This window comes from Lygodium microphyllum, chromosome 12 (assembly GCF_053477565.2).
Source record: "Lygodium microphyllum isolate KBCC chromosome 12, Lygodium_microphyllum_v1.1.10, whole genome shotgun sequence".
In the NCBI taxonomy this organism is placed as follows: domain Eukaryota; kingdom Viridiplantae; phylum Streptophyta; class Polypodiopsida; order Schizaeales; family Lygodiaceae; genus Lygodium; species Lygodium microphyllum.
This window is the reverse complement of record NC_141146.1, coordinates 141128045-141144993: the sequence shown is the minus strand read 5'-3', so window position 1 is coordinate 141144993 and position 16949 is coordinate 141128045. Positions and strand designations below refer to the sequence as shown.

At 41.1% G+C, this 16949-nt stretch overlaps 1 protein-coding gene and 1 long non-coding RNA gene across 3 annotated transcripts in view; one reads left to right on the top strand and one right to left on the bottom strand.

Moving 5' to 3' along the window:
• The window catches only part of LOC148028359 (peroxisomal acyl-coenzyme A oxidase 1-like), a 108196-nt gene that overhangs the window by 59481 nt on the left and 31766 nt on the right, over positions 1-16949 (top strand). Inside the window, exons 9-11 of one of the 2 annotated variants that reach the window (XM_087690178.1) lie at positions 1411-1542; positions 1667-1787; positions 4852-4962. In XM_087690178.1, coding sequence (XP_087546304.1) covers positions 1411-1542; positions 1667-1787; positions 4852-4962 — 364 coding nt within the window. The remainder of the gene's footprint in view (positions 1-1410; positions 1543-1666; positions 1788-4851; positions 4963-16949) is intronic. The other variant, XM_087690179.1, reaches the window with a different exon arrangement.
• LOC148028360 (uncharacterized) overlaps positions 1-16949 on the bottom strand; it is a 107230-nt gene that overhangs the window by 59103 nt on the left and 31178 nt on the right. The gene's annotated exons all lie outside the window — the stretch shown is intronic.

Sequence of the window (16949 nt, the reverse complement as noted above, 5' to 3'; positions counted from 1 at the left end):
GAACCTTTGGTATTGGCAATAACAGATCGTTCACATCATCATTCAATCACCAATGAAATTGGTTAATAAAATGATCCTAATGCCAAGTCAAATCATAGGTGATTTTCCTAAATTTATATGTATAAACTGATGCTAGTCTAGATCCTTATCATAGACTTCTTATTTTGATCTCAGTAACTCTTGCTCTATCAGTATCTCTAAAGATGGTTGAGAATTCTTGAACAAAAGCTTCAAAATCATGAAGTGGAGGAGATTCCTTCTGAAGTAGGGGTACAAACCAAGAGAGGGTTGTACTTGAGTGGAGTGTGCCAAGATAAGTCTAAGAGGTCAGAGAAGATTGCTTTCTCTGCTGCACTCTGCCCAAAATTTGCTGTATGTAGACAAACTTCATCTATCCAGGGTGAAGGTATTATGCTTGTAGACTTTTATGGATGTCTGTTTGTAGAGAAAGGGCATGGTAGGTCAGAGTGCCACTCTTAGCTTCCAATCCCTAATTCTATTAGCTTCATGAAGCGGAGGGATGGGCTCGATATTTTAACAATGATATCCTTATTTCCTTCAAATAGGTTTATGATGTATGCAACGTCCATGAGCGATCATCATCAACCACACCACCAATATATCTGATACCAAATTTTGACAGATTGTAAACTTTGACAGGTTCATGGTTCTTTGAAAACTGCACTCCAATTCATCCTTTCCTTGCACATGGAATCACCTTGTGATGCTGGTGTATCAGACCATTGAATGTGGGATAGTACTCTCTTCCAATCTTGTATGAATCAAGTTGAGTATGGACAACGTGCAACTCTCCCTTCAAAGGTGCTCAAAACCATTTCCTAGTGATCTGTAGTTCGATTTTCATATGATTTTGTTTCAATAGTGACACACATGTCAGGCAACATGATTGTCCATTGAGGATCAACTTTTTCTGGCTCCTTTGCGTTGGTACTCTATCTCATTTGTATGGTACCATTTGCCCCTGGATGGTGGTGTATTGGATCATTGAATGTGGGATGGCACTCTCTTCCAACATTATATCAATCAAGTTGAATAAGGACAACTTGCAACTGTCCCTTCAAAGGTGCCTAAAACCACTTCCTAGTGATCTGGAATCTAATTATCATATGACTTTGTTTTCATATTGACACCGTTGTCAGCCAACATGATTGTCCATTGAGGATTGAAATGTTCTGGTTCCTTTAAAGTCAGTGCTCTATCTCATTGTTTAGCACCATTCACCCCTAGTATTAAGATTAAACTTTTGCCCCTAGTATTTAACTTTCTGCTTTCTTTTCTGTTTGCTTGTTTCCTTCTTATTTGTTTAGTTTCTGAAAGGATGTGAACTTCATGTTAATGTAAGGTCTTCGATAGGCTTCAAACATAGACATATTTTTACATGTGCAACAGGCTGGAATAGAGGAATGCAGGAAGCTTTGCGGTGGCCATGGCTACTTGTGTTCCAGTGGACTGCCTGACCTGTATGCAGCTTATTTACCTTCTTGCACATATGAAGGTGATAATACCATCCTGTTTCTTGAGGTAACACTGATTCATGTTTTTCTTTGTTAAGGTTGTTTCAAAAGATCTTGAAATTCAACATTTGCTTCACAAGTTCTGCTTCGTTTAAAAGGTCTATAACTTCTAGAAGGCACTTGTTATATAGGTTGGGAAGTTCTTGATAAATACATATGTAAGATTTCAAAGAGGAGGTCAGCCTCAAGGCTCAACAACTTACATAAGCCGGCTTCAAACCCTTATTGCACAAAATTGCACAGCATTAAAAGGTATGAATTTGTTTGGACCTGTTCAATGTTTCAGCACTTGTGTGTTTCTTGGTTACAAAGAGTGCACTACACACTTTCACATTTGCATACAAAGACAGGAATTGAATCATAGCGTTAATATGGTTGAGCTCAATACATTTTGCAAATTGTTGTACCCAATGTATGGATTCATTAATACAACTTTGTCTTTTCACATAATGAAACATTCTATAACATCATTATAATTAGTTCATTCAATCATGTATGCTCAACTCACCTCTAAGGTCTATCAATAGGATCCTTGCTTTTGAGATGAACATCCAGAGACGATCTAAGGAAAATATAGAACTACAAATTATCCTAAATTACATATCTGGGAGCATGACTGACATATCTGGAAGCAACAATTCACTTAGACATTGGCATTACGACTACACTTATCTAATGTCTATTTTAGTCCTAACTAGGTCAAGTCCTTTGGAAAGCAGCCAGCTAAAGAGCACCTGCCTAAAATTGATGATGTAGTTGATGACCAGGGTCATGTGCTATCATTTATGTTGGCTTCTATCAGATAGGATATGGGGATGCACTACCGGTCAGTTTGGTGTAAATCGGTGGAGCCCATTCCTCCTCTGGATCAACATTCTAGGGTATCAGATTGAAGTTTACAGTGGGTCACTCCTATTGCTAAATCTTTGCCTTTTTGTGCATTGATTGCTAGATTAATGTAAATTCATGTCCTCTGTCCATTATAGATTTGGTAGCATGTCAATGCTTTGTAGCACACAGATGAAACCATTGAAATGATGGCACAAGCATCTTCACAAGGTTTGAAAAAGCACTTCGTCTTGTATCGTGGCATTTTCTTGGAGTTATTTGGTTGGTGCCTTGCTGGTGGGGCAGTTTCCTTGCTAAGTGTGGTTTGGGGGGATCAAGGTGTGTATGTTTTATGGCACCTTGGGAGATCATCAATCATTATTTTTTGGGGCTGTCTTGTCTCATTGTCCCTCCTTGACTATGTATTAGCATATTTGAGAGTTTGTTTTCCCTTTGCTAGTTTCGAGATAATGAGCATTATGAGCAATTTGGTGATCTTGCAATCATGTTGTTTTTGGTGATCCATTGTTTGACACTTATAGTTTCTCTTGCAGGTCCCTTCAGCAATCTTTGTTTGATTGTCTCTCTCTTCATGAGATCAACCACCATATGTGTGCACTTTTCTCTAAGTGCTTTTGATGTGTTGTGTCCTCATTGAATACAACATCTACTTTACATTAATATAATGCATTCAAATCGTTTCACAAAAAATGTGTGTATGTACATGCATGTGCATGCGCACGTTTGTGTGTGTGGGTGCACGTGCATGCCAAGAACCTATCAGAGCTTACAATCTCTTGAAATTAGCCATCAGATATATGGATGATGTGGCTGATGATGATGGCCGGGCGCTTTCTTTTCAATGTGCCTATCACACACATGGCCTTCACATGCACCATAGGCCTGTTGGAGGAAAATAAGGACATCGTTACACTCTTTTCAGCATATCCCTCCCCTCAATGGAACTTACCAAAATGTATTTTGGAAACTTAAAATTAATAGTCTGGATGTAGTCCAATCTCTATACAAACAATGGCAATCATGAAGGTTTACATGCATTTTTCATCTTCACCTTAATAGAAAAGCGTGGTAATGCTTTTTTGGCATTTGGGTAGAACACATTAAAATCGTGGGAATCCAATCTAAGAACATTAAAATGGTGGTAATGCTTTTTTTGCATTTTGAGTAGAACACATTAAAATGGTGGGAATCCAATCTAAGAAAAATTTGGAAAACAAATTACCATTGAAACAAGGCTTTTTGTTTGGTGGTGTATAGTTGGAGTGTTACCAGTTGGGCATAGGTGGAGCCTCACCCCAATCTTTGAGGTTTTCATATCCTAGAAAGACAATCTGCTTTGTAGTTGTTTGGCCACAAGATTGTTCTTGGAATGACTGTGTCAACAATTACATGCAAGATTTCTAGAATAAACATTTGGCAAATTATTATGGTTATTTGGCAGATTTTCATGTTGACCATCAGAATAAGTTTTTGATTTGGGATACAACATCATACATACTTCAGAGTTCAATCATTCCATCTCTGCAACTTACTGCAGCAATTATGATATGATCTCTTTGATATTGGCAATACAGGCACTTCTCATATGGTTGTGTTTACCAATATTTTCTATGTCTTGTATTTCTCCTTATAGGTTAATCAAATGGTTTTACCCAAAAAACGAAAGTGTGAGATAAATAGTTAATTAGTGCTACATTTGCTCTAGCACTGCCTAGTCACTAGAGTTGGATAGACTCTTAGATTTCTTGCTCAGGGATTTGGAAATTGTTTTCTAGCTGTTAGTTTTCTTTGGGATGATCAGGGTACTTCAAATATTTTAGCTACGTTAGATGCTCAGCACCTTGGATACTATGGACAAAGAAATTATGCTCCCAATCATGGTGTGTTGCTAATTCAGACATTTCAGGCCTATAATCACTTTAGACACATGTTTCAGTAATCATTATAGAATAGCTACTGTTGGTCATATGGACACTTCTCTTATGGATGCGTATTATATGACTATTTCTCACATTTTGTATAGACCTAGTCATGTGGTCTATCCCCCCCCTATAACCACCACCAAGAACACAACCCCTTCGAAAAAGGAAAGTGACAAAACTGGATAGAACTCCTAATGTATGTCAATGTAAAGCTCAGAAGCAGGAGATGACCAATTGCATAGTATCAAGAATGATTGAGTTTGGGCATGTATCAATATGGATGCATGCTTATCATAGACTAGTGGGATTTGCAGTTTATAACTTCAAAGAAACAAACTAGGCTTGGCTAGATTGTATATATGCTTATCAAGTTTACATATCATGAGAAGATAATCTAACAAAAATTTCAGAGTTGTAGGACTTATAAAGATTCAGTTTGTAATTAAAACTTTCCGCTTTACTTTGTGATGAAGATGTGTTGTGTTTAGTTTTAAGTTGTACTTGGATGAGAGGCAAACAACGTTCTTTCTTCTCTCATGTGCCAGGTGAAGATTTTTTGCATAGAGAATTACTTCTGTGTGCATTTGAAGTGAGAGCAGTGCGACTTTTGGATCAATGTGCACAGAGGGTACTCAAATTTTCTGATATTCAAACTGGTACACATCAAGAAATAATTTTGATTGTGTATTAAGAACATAACAGTTGTATTGTGCACAACTTAAGCTTCTTGTCCCTACACAGATATTCAAATAATGTTTTTGCTTACAAAATGTTTAGTAAATTTACAAAAGCATTATGAACTTTGAGACTAAGTGACACCCAGCCATGCAACAGAGAACCAAGTGATTTAGAAAACAAAGATTGCTGTACACTTCAATGTCAGATCCTGTTTTTTCTCGAAGTAGATTTGGGGTGAGTGTAGGAAGATTCCCTACTTGCAACCGCTTACATACTCAAAGACAATTGACAATTCTAGTGTAACAAAAGCCAACGTGCTGGGTAAAAGCACAGAGAACCTGTCAACTTAATAGTGATGCCTACTGAAAAAGCTGCTAGACGTTATCTCCTGAAGTTGCAGACTGCAGTGCTGAAGTGCACCATTGTCTCCGATATTTCTTCTTTACAAATGTACTTTCTGGGACGACTTTAAGCTCAGTTCATAAATCTGTCATCTTAACATCACCACAGTATATAATTCTAAAACTAGAAGCTCAATTGATAGTTGTGGCAACTCCTTTTCTAGTTCTTGTTAACCTGCCTATTGTTAGTGTGGTTAGTCTGTCATCTCCCGGTTGTGAACTCTTGTTAGAGTCTCATGGAGACATGAGAGCTTTGGCATTTTAGTGTGCATTTCTCCTGTTTCAGGCCCTTTTCCTATGTTTGTCAGTTGGTTTACACCTCTTGCAAGTGCCTACCTGCTTCTAGACTGTCCAGGGTGCCATATTATTATTTGTCACATTTTCCTATGCAGTCGGACTGCATTTATTGCAGTGCTATGGTCATTTCCGGCAGGTTGGCCAGTTTTTTGGCTATTTAAGGCAGGCCAGCCAGATTTGGTGGGCTTCCCCTATTTATAGGTGGTCCCTCTTTACATTGGCCATCATCTTCTGCAGGTTGCTCCTCTGACTTTGGGCATTCTCCTCCATCTTTGGTGCTGCTGCTGCCATCATTATTTCCAGCCTGATCTGGTGTCCTCACTGACACATCGGGCTGTGTGCAGGGACTGATCAGTCCTGTTTGTATTCAGCATTTTTTTCAGTCAGTGTAGATTTCGTTCTTTCTTCTTCTTCCTGCTATCTCTTTCTCTTTGTGTTCGTGTTCCTTCTTCTATTGCACACTCATTGGTATCATTGCCAAAAGAGAGAACAAGGAGCTGATTAACATCAAGGAGACTTCCCGAACTGCTGTTGCAGCCTTCCCTAGCCCCATTCTGCTGAAATACGGCCCCTCTGGAGCCAGGTGACAGCAATCAGCCTGCATTTTGTGGCAAATCCAGCCCCACAGGTGCTCATAGACTGTCCCTGACCAGTGTTTTTGCTGTCCACATGGTGATTTGCTGCTGGTGACAGGTTTTCTCCTGCTGGCCAACCACTACACCATTCCTTTTGCGAATCTGTGGCTGTTTTCACCTCAGGAGGTGTTGTCTATTGCAAATGTAGGTTTTCCGGTTCTTTTGCAGGTTATTAAAGATGTCTAATCACCATTTTTTCAGCTTTGATGACTCAAAGGATGAAATCTCTCATCATTCCTTTGAGAGACGGAGAGATTGTCATACTAGTTCGTGCAAAGATCGAGAAGAATGGAGGTTACCAAGCTTGTTTGTATGGGAGCCTTCTTCTATTCCCTCCCGTCATGTTTCTCACAAGGCTTGACGCCATGGTCCTAAGATGCCCCTGATGGCACCTTGGTACGGGTACTCCTGCTTCCTTCCTTGCCCAAGGAGGACTACTTCGATGGTTCCAACTATTCTTTGTGGTTATGTAAGTGGAGTATATCTTTGACACCTTTGACCTTTGGGAGTTTGTTTCTCATCTTGTACCCTGTCCTTGGAGGATCCTGCTGTTGGATCGACAATGGATTGTGTTGCTTTGTGGGATCGTCTCAAGTCTCGAGCTAGATCCTTTTTTTTAATGAGCTTACACCATTTTGTCCTAGTGCATGTTCATGGATTGAAGGTTGCTACGGAGGTTTGGAAGAAGCTTGTGTCTCTCTATCATCAGAAAATGTTTACTCACCGCATATCCCTTGCGAGGAAACTTCGGATGCTTAGTGCTGATGATTCTCCTTCCATGAAGGACTACATCAACAAATTGGAGGACATGAGAGATAAGCTTGCATCTCTTAGACGGGGACTATATCTTCGGAGGACATAGCCATGATTCTATTGACTTAGCTGCCATCTCCAAAATTCGATGTATTCTACACCACTCTTCTTACTTCAAGGGCCTGAGATATGCTTCTTTGGGAGGACCTCACCCCGCTAGACTTGGAGCATGATGAGTGGCTCAAAAGATATTGGTACCCATGGATCCAACTCGACAAAAGCTTTTACTACAAGCTCAGGGGAAGGGAAGAAGAAGGGGAGGCCATAGGCTAAGAAATGCAAGGACAAGAAAGATGGCTACAAGGATGAGAAGAAGAAGAACTCCAAGTGACCACACTATGTATGGGAAGGGCATTCATCCTACGGAGAGTGCTCGTAGAAGTATCCCCGTTTGAAGCCCAAAGGGTTCCAAGGAATCAAAGGCCACACTCGCTACCACAGAGTCTATATTTGTGCACTTATTTGAGGTGGAGGATATGGTACTTGCTTCTTCTTTGGAGGACAAGCCTTGGCTCATGGATAGTGGGACCACTTCCCACATGACTTGCTCCCAGGATTGGCTTCAGGACATGAGATCTAGAGGAGGATCCGCCACCATTGGTGACAACTCTTCAGTTCGCGTGCATGGAGTGGGGACGATTCCCTTATTGCCCAATCGGCATTTTTCTTTGGCCAAAGTCCTCTATATACCAGATTTAGGCTTTAACCTCTTGATTGTTGACGCCTTTAGTAGTTATGTGTGGCCTCATTTTTCGGAGTACAAGAGGGAGGCATACTCCCACTTCTGCAAGTGCAAGATGTTTGCAGAGAAGAAAATCTCCTTCAAAGTTTGAGGTATTCGAGTAGATCATGGAGGCGAGTTTTGTTCTAACCTATTTTTTTAGTTTTGCAAGGACCATATTATTTGGGTGGAGTATGTTGGGTTTGACTCATGCCTATGCTCATAGAGGAGTGCCAGTGATCTGCAATAGGACACTGGGACACTTTTTACTTTCTGAAAGAGAGGTTTTTTCCCCAGTCACATTATTCTCTATTTGTGTGTTTATGTTACATAGTTCGGTCACTTACTGCACTTTACACACTTTTGGGGTGTGAACGCAACTTAAGGCACTTACACAACCCTAAGGTCTAAGGGTTGTACTTTGTACTTTCATTTACATCCCTTTGGAATCTATTGTTCACTTTGTGTACTGAGCTTGGAGCTGCCAACCCCATCTTCAACATTTGGTATTAGAGCACCCAAGTTTGCCAAGCTCCTTGTCAGCTCAGCCTCGTCAAGCTCACCTTGCGCTGTCCAATCCTATGCCAGTAGGATCACCACCCTGCCTTTGCCCCGGACCAGCCAACAGCTGTCGCCTGTAGTGCCACCGGACTGTTCTATAGTAGTCGCCCCTCCCACCTTTCTGTCCAACTATGCTGCCCCCTAGTCTAGCGCTGCACGTGCACCCATCTCGGCATCCAGTCCCACCGTCACCTTGTGTTGTGCTGCCAGTGCACTGCCAACTTTTGCCGCCTATTCACCAGCTGCCGCCAGGTCCTCCAGCTCATCCAGGGTGCTGCCTATGAGCTCAGGTAGTTCCATCTACACTCCCAGTAGTCTCTGCTCATTCTTTGCATGCCTTTGGTTGTCACAGGTATATCTCATTATTTTTATTCGAAAAATCAGAGCTACAACAAAGGGTTCCTGCAAGGAAAGGTGCATTTCTGATCCAGAAAGTGCTTTTGGGCACACATTGCGAAATTTTCTTGGAGTTTCGATCAGATAATTTGCGGCTTTTGCATGCTTGGTAGACATTGACACATGTCCTGAAGATTTAGTTTGAAATTAACTGAAATTTTGCACATTGGACTACTAAATTTTAGGGCTTTTGCATTTTTCGTGCTGCTGAGCACTGTTCTTGCATTGGACAACGTGAAATCTGTGGAAATTTCAGCACATTGGATGGTAGTGATCAAGTGTGATACAATTTTGTTAATTACAGCTTGGTTTTTGCTGTAATTTCTGAAAATTTGCAGATTTCCAAGTTAATCCAACTTTGGTTATTGCTCTTGTGCTTTTTGGAAGAGTGACATTTATCATGGCCCATCAAGGATAGAGTGATGTATTCACTTGTGTATCTAACGAGGATAGATTGGATGGCAATAACTATTCTTTGTGGTCCTTCATGATGAAGAATGTGCTCGTTGCTAAATATCTTTGGGAGTATGTTAGTGGTAAAGAAGTCCATCCTAGAGTTGTGGCTCCTGTAACTCCCCCCAAAGGAGGACGTTGTCAATGGCCAGCTCCAGCTCAGCCACTTTCCCAAAGAACAGGAAGGCTTGGGACACTCGGGATGCCCAAGCATTGTCACTTATTGCATTGGCAATTTAGTGGTCTATAATCCTGCATATACGATCTGCTACTTCTTCAAGAGTAGCATGGCTTACACTTGAGCAAATATTTGCTGGAAAAAATGAGACACATTTCTTTCTTGAAAAAGGAGCTTGAAAATGTGAAGATGGATAAAGGTGATGCTATGCAAGATCATCTTAACAAAATTTAGGACTTGTGTGAGCAGTTGATGAATGTAGATGAGTATTATTCCAATGCAGAGATGATCTCTACAACATTGAATTCCATGCCACCTTCTTATTTGGCCTTTCACACGGCATTGAATCTCACAATGAGAATTTCTCCACAGCCACTTACCTTTATTCAGTTGGTTGGTTTGCTACTAGAAGAAGAGCTAACAAGGAAGAACAGTGAGGTGGATGTTGTAGCCTCAGAATAGGCTTTTATGGCAAGACAAAAGGGCAAGGGCAGTCAGTCTAGGAATGCTTCATAGAGTTCGAGAAGTTCAGGCACTTCAGAGAACAACAAGAAGTAGGGGGGTATGCAAGCCAAGAAGGGCAAGTGCCATTGTTGTAAAAAGCAAGATCATTTATCATAGAATGCAAGAAACACATTGCCAAGGAGGAGGAGTCTAGGATGTTTGTTTCTAATGCACCTTCTATTGCTACTGCTACAGAGTCTGCGTCGTTTGTTGTTGATTGTGGCTACTATTTTTACATTTGCAGTTATGATTCTTCTTGGGTAGATAGAGCATTTAGCTCTACAAAGGATGCTAGCACTTGGGCTTCTAAGCACATTACATCTCACAAGGATTTGTTTACTTCTGTTGCAGTTTCTATTGGCAAGTTTGTGCAATGTGTCAACAATGCATCTTATCCTGTTAGAGGTATTTGGAGAGATTGTCTTGAAAGCCATTGATGGCTCTACTCTCCATTTATAGGATACATTATATGTACTAGGGATAAAGAAGAATTTGTTGTTCATTTCTTCTTTAGCAAAATGTGAAATGCAAGTCACATTTGATGATGACAAATGCATGGTCACAGATAAGAAATTCTTGACTTTGGTATTGACTAGCACATTATGTCATGAACTCTATGAGTTAGATGCTCATTCGATTGATCAGTAAGTCTATTTGGCATCTACTATTACTCTTGCTATGTTACATGAAGAGTTATAGCATGCTCGCATTGCGCATGTTATCTATGGTAGTTTGATGCTTATGTAGTGTACTTAGATGTTAGATGGTTTACCTATCTTAGAGAGACCTCCTAAGCATGATTGTGAGGGATGCATTTTTGGAGAAATATATCGGTTCTCTTTTCCTTGTAATGTTGCTTTTAAGGCAACGGCCAAGTCGCAAATTGTGCATTCGGATGTATGTGTGCCCATGTAGACAAAGTCATTGGGTGGCTGTTGTTATTTAGTCACCTTCATTGATGACTTTACTAGCTTTTGTTGGGTCTATTCATTGGTGAAAAGTCGGAAGTGTATGATGCATTTTTGGCTTTTATTGCACTTGTGGAAAATCAATTTGGTTGTCAGATTAAGACTCTTCGTTCGGATTGAGGGGAGCAATACATGTCTTTTTTGTTGAATAAATTTTTGAAGCAAAAAGGCATTGCACATCAATATACCACTACATACACTCCATAGCAGAATGGGGTTGCTGAAAGAAAGAATCGATCACTCATGGAGATAGCCAAAGGTATGTTGAAAGCTAAAAATTTGCCACATGGTTTTTGGATGGAAGCAGTTATGTGTGCTTGTCATGTTTTGAACAGGTGCCCTACCAAGGCATTGAAAAATGTCACGCCGTTTGAGGCTTGGAAGAATCGTAAACCTTCAGTTGGTCACTTTCATACTTTTGGGTGTCTTGCATGTGCTCATATTCCCAAAGTATTGAGAAAGAAGTTGAACAATAAGGCTATCAAGTGCATATTTGTGGAGTACTATAGTCAGAGCAAAGGGTACAGATTTTATGATCTTGTTTCCAAGAAAGTCTGTCAGTAGGGATGTGATTTTTTCTGAAAAATCAGAATTATCTCTTGGTGGTTGTAAATGATGCATTTGAAGGGCTGCTGCCTATTTCTTTTGGTGATACAATTGGAGCTTCTCCATTAAATGAACAAAATGTTTGAGCTAGCTTCTCCATTAAACAACGCAGAAATTCAGCCTATGGGTGATGTGAATATTCAGCAAGATGCTGAACTTGAGGTTCATCAAGAGCATGCACATAATCAAGAGGCTAGACAAATGCCTAGATGGTACTTGCAGACTTTAAAAGACAGTCATTTGGATGCTCCTCTTGCTGGTCGTACTAGAAGACAAGCATGTCTACATGATTAGGCTAACACAATGGAGTTTATTATGGCAACAGCCATACTTGATGATGAGGAGCTTGATTCTTTTGAGGATGCACAACAATGTGTGCATTGGATGGTAGCAATGCAAGCTGAATTTGATTCTATCTTAAAGAATCAAGCATGGGATTTTGTTACATTGCTTGTAGGAAAAAAAGCCATTGGTACTAAATGGGTCTATAAGCTAAAAAGGAAAGCGGATGGATCCATTCATAAGTACAAAGCCAGGCTTGTGGCAAAAGGCTATGCGCAAAAGAAGAACATTGATTATGAGGAGACATTTGCTCCATCCCTATGACCACCATTAGGTGTGTGATTGCTTTGGTTGCCAATTATAGTTGGATTGTGCATAAGCTTGATATTAAATTTGCATTTTTAAACGTCAAGAAGAAGTGTATGTTCAACAGCCCATGGTTTTGTAGTTGAAGGATCCGAACAGTTGGTATGCAAGCTGAAAAAGGCTTTGTATGGTTTGAAGCAAGCTCCACGAGCTTAGTATGCAAAAATTGATGCTTTTTTACTCAGCCAAGGGTTCATTAACAGCCCATCAAAGTCTACTCTTTACATATGCAAAGGAGGGATCCTTGTTGCTGGTCACTTGTCTTTATGTGGATGATCTTTTGCTCACAGGGACACATGTTGATCAGATTTCAGCATTCAAGAAAAAAATGCAGCAAACTTTTGAAATGTCAGATTTGGGGCCTTTGCATTACTATTTGGGCACTCAGTTTATTCATGATGCTAGGGGCATTGGATTGTTGCAGTCCAAATATATTGGTAAACTCCTTGAAAGATATGGCTTCCAAGATTGTAAGCCAGTTAGCACATTGATGGAGACTAGACTCAAGCTGTCTTTGCATGATGATAGTGATCTGTTTGACATTTATACATATGCTTCGATAGTTGGATGTCTCATTTATTTATGCAATACAAGGCCAGATATTCAATTTATAGTTTCAGCTCTAAGTAAATATATGCACAGCCCACACATGTCACATTGGCAAGCTGTGAAGCATGCTTTTTGTTACTTGCAGGGTACTAGGACTCTTGGACTGCTTTATGCCAACGGGGGACCACTGCAATTACATACTTACAATGATTTAGATTGGGCTGGTGATTTTGATTCACGTCATTCTACAAGTGGAAATTGTTTCTTTCTTGTCTCATCTTGCATTTCTTGGCTCAGCAAGAAACAATCCACTATTGCCACATCGTCCTGTGAAGCTGAAATACAAGACAACTTTCACTACTACAGTTGAATGTGTATGGTTGAGATGATTATTGGCTGATCTTGATGTATTTGTCACGGAGTCTACTCCTTTGTTTCCTAATAGTTAGAGTGCCATTGCAGTGGCACAGAACCCACTATTTGATGCATACACAAAACACATAGAGATCCACTATTACTTTGTTAGAGAGAGGCTACATGTAGGGGATATCAGCCTTGTCTATTGTCTTACCAATAACAATGTGGTAGACATCTTCACGAAAGCTCTTCCTCGCAACAAATTTGAAGTATTTTGCAATGCTTTAAATTTTGATTTCCTTTGGTGGATGATCCTTGTATGCTAATCACTTTTCACTCCACGGGGGTTTGTTGGGTTTGATTCACGCCTATGCTCATAGAGGAATGCCAGTGATTGGTAGTAGGACACTGGGCACTTTTTACTCTTCGTAAGAGAGTTTTTTTTTCCCGATCACATTATTCTCTATTTGTTGTTTATATTACACAATTTGGTCACTTACTGCACTTTACACACTTTCGGGATGTGAACGCACCTTAAGGCACTTACACAACCCCAAGGTCTAAGGGTTGTACTTTGTACTTTCACTTACACACTTTTGAAATCTAATCATGTATCGAGCTGTGTCTACACTCTCACTCACTCTCTACTGTTCACTTTGTTTATTGAGCTTGGAACACACCATCAAATTGGTTGATTTTGGAGGGACCTGTCTACAATCTAATCAAAAAATGGTGTGGTGGAGGGTGCAAATTGGTTGATTTTGGAGCACGGGAGTCTTTTCCATTTCTTATAGGGTGAGGCTGTGGTGGCTATTGTGGTGCATATCCGTAATAGGTTACCTACTTCAGCATTGAAGGATATAACTCCTTGCTAGGCTTTCTTTGGGAAGAAGCCTTGAATTTTCCAGTTTTGCATCTTTGGCTGCAAGGCAAATATCTATGTAGACAAGAAGAAAAGAGGGAGAAAACTTGACCCCAAGTCGAAGAATCTTATCTTCGTTAGTTATGGCACGAGCATGAAGGGCTATCGGATCTATGACAGGAAGACTCCAAAGATTGAGGTGAGCAAGGATGTGAACTTTGATGGGATTGCGGCCTTTGGAGATCTGATTGATGGTTCTTTTGTTACAATTTTTTCTTTGTCCTCAATTGACCCTCCCTTTGGAGATTTGATTGATGGTTCTTTTGTTGTAAGTGGTTCTTCGTCATCAACTGACCCTCCCCTCCATTAGTCCCTCCCCTTCCAGGTTACCCCTTGGCACCCCTTTTTCGTCTGCGACTTCTCCCCCTCCACTGCCTTCTCCCTTCCTTTCTCTCCTTCCACCTTTGATGGCTCCTTTATCTACTACTTTGTCATTGAGTATCTCTATCCCTTTCCCCTCTCCTCAGGTCTCTTTTAGGGGGGGGGATGGAGCCGTAAGAAGGAGAGCCTTCTTCATCGGATGAAGAGAATCTACCTTCCCGACCACAAACAAGCACTTTACAGGTATTGGAGGCCTCTTGGTCTCCTTTGCCGCAAGCTGAGCTTATCACCATTCTTTGGTGGTATCAAAGGCTCATGCAGGATCTCGGGATCCTACACTTCTTCCTTGGTTTGGAGATTTATGAGATGGTGTAGGGCATCTTCATTTCCCAAGACATGTACATTTCTGAGTTACTCTCGGAGTTTAGTATGGGTGAGAGTATCGATCTATTTCTTGCCCCATGGACCCAAAGTCCAAGCTTATGGTAGCAGGAGATCCCCTAAGCGATGCCACCTGTTACGAGTGTCTTTTTGGCTCCCCTTAGCGATGCCACCCATTACATGTGTCTTGTTGACTCACTGATCAAGCTCATTCACACTAGGCCGGATTTCTCTTTTGTGGTGGCGTCTTCTTTCATAAAGACTCCTATGCATGCTCATTGGAGAGTTGCCTTGCGCGTGTTGCGCTTCTTGTAGGGGACATGATCGTATGGGATCATGTATGGAGAGGGGGCCACTCTTTCTAGATGGAGTGACTCTGATTGGACAGGTGATGTGGATAAGAGACGGTTCACTACAAGTTATGCCTTCTCCCTTGGATGAGGAGCTATCTCTTGGAGTAGTAAGAAGCAAACTACTTTGCCCTTTCTTCTATAAAGGTTGAGTATCCTACACTTAGTTCTACAGCTATGGAGGTAGTTTGGCTCCATCGTATGTTCGCAGAGATTGGCTTTCCACAGACAAGCCCTACAGAGCTACGCGTGGACAACTAGAGTGCTCTTGCTCTGGCAAAGAACCTAGTGTTTCATGCTGGCACGAAACATATCAAGGTTCAATATAACTATGTTCGAGAGCGGATCGTGGATTGTGAGTTGGCGGTGATCTATCCTCCCATGGAGGACAATGCAGCAGATCTCTTCACGAAGCCTTTGCCCAAGGCGTCTATGCTTCATCACATGAGATTGTTGGGTCTATAGACACTCCCAGGATCTAAGAGGGGGTGTTAGCCTGCCTATTTTAGTGTGGTTAGTTTGTCATCTCCCGGTTGTGAGCTCTCATAAGAGTCTAATAGAGACATGGGAGCTCTGATATTTTAGTGTGCATTTCTCCTATTTAGGCCCTTTCCCTATGTTTGTTAGCCGGTTTACACCTCTTCCTAGTGTCTACCTCCTTCTAGACTGTCCAGGATCCCATGTCATTATTTGTTGCATTTTCCTATGCAGTCTGACTGCATTTATTGCAGCCCTATGGTCATTTCCAACAGGTTGGCTAGTTTTTTGGCCATTTATGGCAGGTTGACCAGATTTGGTGGACTTCAGCTATTTATAGCTGGTTTCTCCTCACTTTGGTCATCATCTTCTGCAGGTTTCTCCTCCGACTCTGGGCATTCTCCTTTACCTCCAGTGCTGCTGCTGCCATCATCATTTCCAGCCTGAACTAATGCCCTCACTGACACCTCCGGCTGCATGTAGGGACTGATCAGTCCTTCCGCTTGTATTCAGCTTTTATTTCAGTCAGTGCAGATTTCTTCCTTCCTTCCTTCTTCCTGTTGTCTCTTTCTCTCTATGTTCTATTGGAGCTCTGCGTAGATGTGCAGAAGTTTGAGGAGTCAGCGTGAGTGTGACGGTTGGTTAGAGAGAGAAGTGAAAGTACGATTCGATATGAGTGTACCAACCATGTGTTGGTACACAAAGAATAAAATGTATTTATACTTAGGGCACGTAAGGGTGCATTCACATGTACAGCTAAATGATGTGCGTATACTATACACGGAGGTTAAACGGGCCTTTATCCCAACAACCTCCCACTTAAAGGTCCGAAGTGAACCTCTAACCAACTTCCACTAGTTGTATTTTCCGAGAACCACACATGGGAAACAAAGCTCCAAATTTGTCGAGTGATAGGGCAAGAGACAAAGAGATGAAGCAATGTCTCATCACATGTAGTGCAAAATATACATTGACCACGGGAGATCTTACGAGCATGCAACACATCCCCAGTTGAAAGACCCCCAATAAGCAAACCTCCACATGAACACTTTCCTCTGATAAGGAACCTTAGACTTCCAGAGTAGTAAAGAGACTTTCTCTCTCTCTCTTTGTGCTTTCATTAAAATAATAAGGGGGAGAAGGGAGGGAGAGAGATAGAGGAGGATAGTTGTTTTTATCAATGTGATAAAGACGAGGAGAGATGAAGTTTGTTGTCCACAAGATGTAGGGGACAAAAGGAGATGAGAATGAAGATTGCAATAGAGATGGTGATTGGAGGAGAGGAGAGAGGTAGTGAAAAGGGAGAAAAAAATGTGGAGGAGGGAATGAAGGTAGTGGTGGAAGCTTGATTTGGCGGCCATTAACAACCCACACCTCCCCTTCCCTAATTAATCAACAGTGGATCTTAACCCATTCGTGGACTATGG